Source organism: Rhea americana, unplaced genomic scaffold, assembly GCF_003343005.1.
Source record: "Rhea americana isolate MKP2758 unplaced genomic scaffold, rheAme1 scaffold_0, whole genome shotgun sequence".
Lineage (NCBI taxonomy): Eukaryota > Metazoa > Chordata > Aves > Rheiformes > Rheidae > Rhea > Rhea americana.
This window is the reverse complement of record NW_028185037.1, coordinates 725,913-730,120: the sequence shown is the minus strand read 5'-3', so window position 1 is coordinate 730,120 and position 4,208 is coordinate 725,913. Positions and strand designations below refer to the sequence as shown.

At 59.8% G+C, this 4,208-nt stretch overlaps 1 protein-coding gene across 2 annotated transcripts; it reads left to right on the top strand.

The window, feature by feature from the left end:
* The first annotated feature begins 627 nt into the window (after positions 1-627).
* On the top strand, positions 628-3,639 carry OSR2 (odd-skipped related transciption factor 2). 2 transcript variants are annotated; one of them, XM_085302007.1, is made up of 3 exons: positions 628-1,582; positions 2,290-2,389; positions 3,121-3,639. In XM_085302007.1, the coding sequence occupies exons 1-3, from the start codon at positions 927-929 to the stop codon at positions 3,193-3,195; spliced, it is 831 nt and encodes a 276-aa protein (XP_085158133.1). In that variant the 5' UTR covers positions 628-926; the 3' UTR covers positions 3,196-3,639. The 2 variants fall into 2 exon arrangements, with proteins under 2 accessions (XP_085158133.1, XP_085158052.1); XM_085301926.1 differs by having other exon boundaries at positions 3,039-3,639.
* Positions 3,640-4,208: the final 569 nt, after the last annotated feature.

The window sequence follows — 4,208 nt, the reverse complement described above, 5'->3', positions numbered from 1 at the left end:
GGGCTGCGGGGGCCTCCGCGCTGCCGACGGGATCGCTCGCCGCCGAGCGGGCCGTGGGGCGGCCCCCACGTCTGGCGGGGACGGCGGCACCCCGGGGGCTTATTTAGGGCCTGCAGCGCGGGAGGCGGGCGGAGGATAAGGGAGCAGAGGGGGAGAGAGTTCYCTGACTCTGCCTCGATTATCTTGATAAATGAGTTGTCGCTGAAGTAAGAAAAATAAGCACCCGCGCTAGGATAAACGAAGGCCGCCCGCCCCCTCGCCCCCAGGCCCTGCCTCGGCTCTCGTGCCCCCCTTTGCGCCCCCTCCTTCCCGCGGAGGCCCCAGCCGGGACTCGCGGGCTGGGGGCGACGCCGGCGGCAGCGCGCTGCGGAGCGGCCCCGGGTCCCCGCGGCGGCCGCGGCCGAGCTCGGCGCTGCGCGCAGCCCGGACCACGGCGCGGAGCCGCGGAGCGGGGCAGCCCCGGCTCCTGCCGCGCGTTCCTGGGACGTTTTTCACGCTTAGTTTTAATTCGAGGTTGCAGCGCCCGAAGGAGGGTCGCCGGTTTTTCTTTTCTTAGCCTTTTTGGTGGAGAGGTTATTTTTCGGAGACGTATTTCTTTCTTTCTTTCTTTCTTTCTTTTCGCTTTAGCTTCTTCGGGCTCAGCGACTCATTTCGGCAGCTCGATGGCGGCCGCTCCTCTCCGCCACTCACGGGAGGCAGGGGCTGCGGCGGGGAGCTGGAGCCGGAACAAGGCAGTGCACCGACCGTTGTGCCTGGCCCTCCCCGGCTCCTCTGTCTCCCTTGCCTTGGCCAAGGAGAAACTTGCTGCTTGCAGTAAAAAGTCTCTTTCCCCTTCTTTCTCCCTCTTTCCTCCTAGGAATTTCTTGCCTTGGAAGCCCTGAAGAGAGGCAGCAGTTCCTCTGCTGGCCTGCCCCCACCCCAGGAAGATGGGAAGCAAGGCGCTGCCAGCTCCGATCCCACTGCACCCGTCCCTGCAACTCACCAACTACTCCTTCCTCCAGGCTGTGAACACCTTCCCCGCAGCTGTGGACCAGTTGCAGGGTCTGTACGGACTCAGCGCCGTGCAAACCATGCACATGAACCATTGGACATTGGGCTACCCCAATGTGCACGAAATCACCCGCTCCACCATCACAGAGATGGCGGCTGCCCAGGGCTTGGTGGACTCCCGCTTCCCTTTCCCYGCGCTCCCCTTCGCCACACACCTCTTCCACCCCAAGCAAGGGGCCATCGCCCACGTCCTGCCGGCCTTGCACAAGGACAGGCCCCGCTTTGACTTTGCCAACCTGGCCGTGGCCGCCACGCAGGAAGACCCACCCAAGGTGGGGGAGTTGGCCAAGCTGAGCCCCAGACTGGCGTCGCCCCTGTCGGGGATCAGCAAGCTGTCCCCAGACCGAAAGCCCTCCCGCGGCCGCCTGCCCTCCAAGACGAAAAAGGAGTTCATCTGCAAGTTCTGCGGCAGACACTTCACCAAGTCCTACAACCTCCTCATCCACGAGCGCACCCACACAGACGAGCGGCCCTACACCTGCGACATCTGCCACAAGGCCTTCCGGAGGCAGGACCACCTGCGGGACCACAGGTGAGGGGCCAGCTGCCCCTGCGCCCCCGGGGTCTCGGCCTAGGCCGCTCCCTGCGAGAGGCCGCCGGAGCCGGGCCGCAGCAGCGGGGCAGCGGGAGCTGTTTGTGGGGAGCTCAAACCGTGCTCGCCCCAGCAGCTCTGCGCCAAGCCGGGAAGGGGCAGGAGGAATCGCCTGCGCTCCGCAGCTGCGGAGGAGCCAGAGCAGCCAGGAACTGTGCTCTGCTCTGCGTGGGCTGGGMGCCTCTGCCTCGGCACTGCCGGGGGCAGCGAGGGGGCTGGGGCRAAGCCCTCGGGGCTATTTTGCCTTCCTGCGGCGGGGTGGGGAGGAGGGCGAGGTGCAGGTGGGAGCTCCGCACTCACCCCGCGCCGCGTCCTGGCTCCGTCGCATCCCGGCGCGACCCGGGGCGTTGAGCGGCCAAGAGCCGCCTGCCTCTGGGGGAGCGCGCTGGGATCCCGCAGGCGGTGCGGATGCTGCTCCGCTCGTGCAGTCCTAATGTGTCACCAGAGAGGGCAATCAAGCGTCGATGCAAATTTTTGTAAAAGTTTTGAACCCCTGCGTGAGGCTGACCATAAGCAGAGTGCTAGAGGGCGGAAAGGAGCGGGCAGGGTCGCGGGGGAGCCGGGCTCGCTGCCGGGGAGCCGGGCCGTGGGGCGGGCGCTGGCCCCGCGGCTCCAGCGGGCCGCTCACCCCCTCCCTTGCCTTCCAGGTATATCCATTCCAAAGAAAAACCCTTCAAGTGCCAGGAGTGCGGGAAGGGCTTCTGCCAGTCCAGGACCCTGGCGGTCCATAAAACTTTACACATGCAGGTAAGCCCGGCGCTAGCCCAGCCGCCGCCTCGCGAGTGCCGGCAGCGGGGCAGGGCGGCCCGCGGCCCCGGAGACGGGCGCTGCGGGGCGACGAGGGGGCTCCGCGGCGCCTCCGCGCCTGCCGCTGCTGCTGCCGCTGCGCTGGGTGGGAAAACTGCCGGAGGTTACCCCCGCGGCCGCGGAGGACTCGCTTAAGAACGGCGGCCGCGCCGGGGACGTGGTGCGCACGGCGGTGCGCGCCTTGCTTTTGGTTTTGTCAGCGCCGCCGCTTTGCAGCATTTTTCGTTGCGGGCTCAGAGCGCGCCTCCGCGGCGGCGGAGCGGCGCGGAGCGCCCTGCTAGCCCGCCGGCAGCGGCGCGACCAGCGGCGGGCGGCCGCGGCGGGCGGCCGCGCTGCGGTTTCCTCCCTGCGCGCTGCGGCAGCGCGCAGCGCCGCGGGCTGAGAGCTGTGAGCGAGACCTGCGCGGGCAGGCGGCTGCTGCCGCGTCGGCTCGGGCTCCCGCACTCGGTTTGTGCCGATTCCCGATATTCACGTTATGCATTGTGATGACAAAAAGTGCAGTAATACACAGTAATAAAAATGCAGTTAAAATCTATAACTTAGGTAGTTTGTAAAGGATTAATCCTTTGCTTGCTTCAAATCTGAACAGGAATCTCCACACAAATGCCCCACATGTGGAAGAACCTTTAATCAAAGAAGTAATCTGAAAACTCACCTTCTTACCCATACAGACATCAAGCCCTACAACTGTGAGCAGTGCGGCAAAGTGTTCAGGCGAAACTGTGATCTACGGCGGCACAGTCTAACTCACACTCCGCGGCAGGACTTCTAGAGCAGCCAGGGACCTGCACCCGCTTCTGCAGCTCCAAGTTGCTAATTTTGCTCAAGGACTCTATTGTAGGAACTCACAGACGTGCGTGCACACACAGACACACATACACACACACACACGTTCATACACACACGCACAGACACACATGCAGACTCAGGGGCCAATCTTTCCTACCACACGTCTGCAAAACTCCTTTAGAGAGTGTGGACTGCAGGATCGGGCCCCTCTCCAACCCACACCGGGAGCGTAAAGCTAGTCTTGTAGATACTCGCAGCTCATTTTAGAGCTCTGTACAGAATGTGGTTTTCTTTGTTTGTTTCGTATTGTCATGTCAGATGCACATTGATAACAAATCTGGGAGTCAAAGTATCTCTTAAAAGTGTATTTCAAAATAAATCTTTTTTTTGTTTTCCAAATACCTCCTGCCTTGTTGTATTATTCTCTGAACATTTGGGCTTTTTTTTCCTGCTGTGTCAATGCAATGGTAAAGCATATTGAATAAATTTTCTGGACGGGTAATTGTTCTGTCACAACAATTTTGGTGATCGCTTTTGTTTGGCCTGTTCCACTGTTGCTTTTGTGTTATCTATTGTTAAGTAAAATGAAAGTGTCCGTATTTGAGCGTTTATAGCTCTATTACTTAATAGCATGAATGTCTAAATATTAACTTCTGTACTTTTGTTATTTTCCCGAACGAAATACTTTTTAAAAAAGAAGAGAAAGAAAGAAACACTTGCAAATAAACAGATCTTAGGAAATAATGTATAGAGCCCTTCTTAAGCCAAAGCGGCTTATTAGTAACTTATTTGCAATCAGCCCATATATTGTAAAAGTCATCCCTTTCGTGGAGATTGCATTAGATAGTCTCCTGCCATTAGACTTTGAACACGGGCAATTCGCCCGCGTAGACAGGGACTTTATCCTGCAGAAGACGATTCTTTCCCGATAGCTCTGGAAACAAACAGCGAGGCATAAATAACCCCCCCC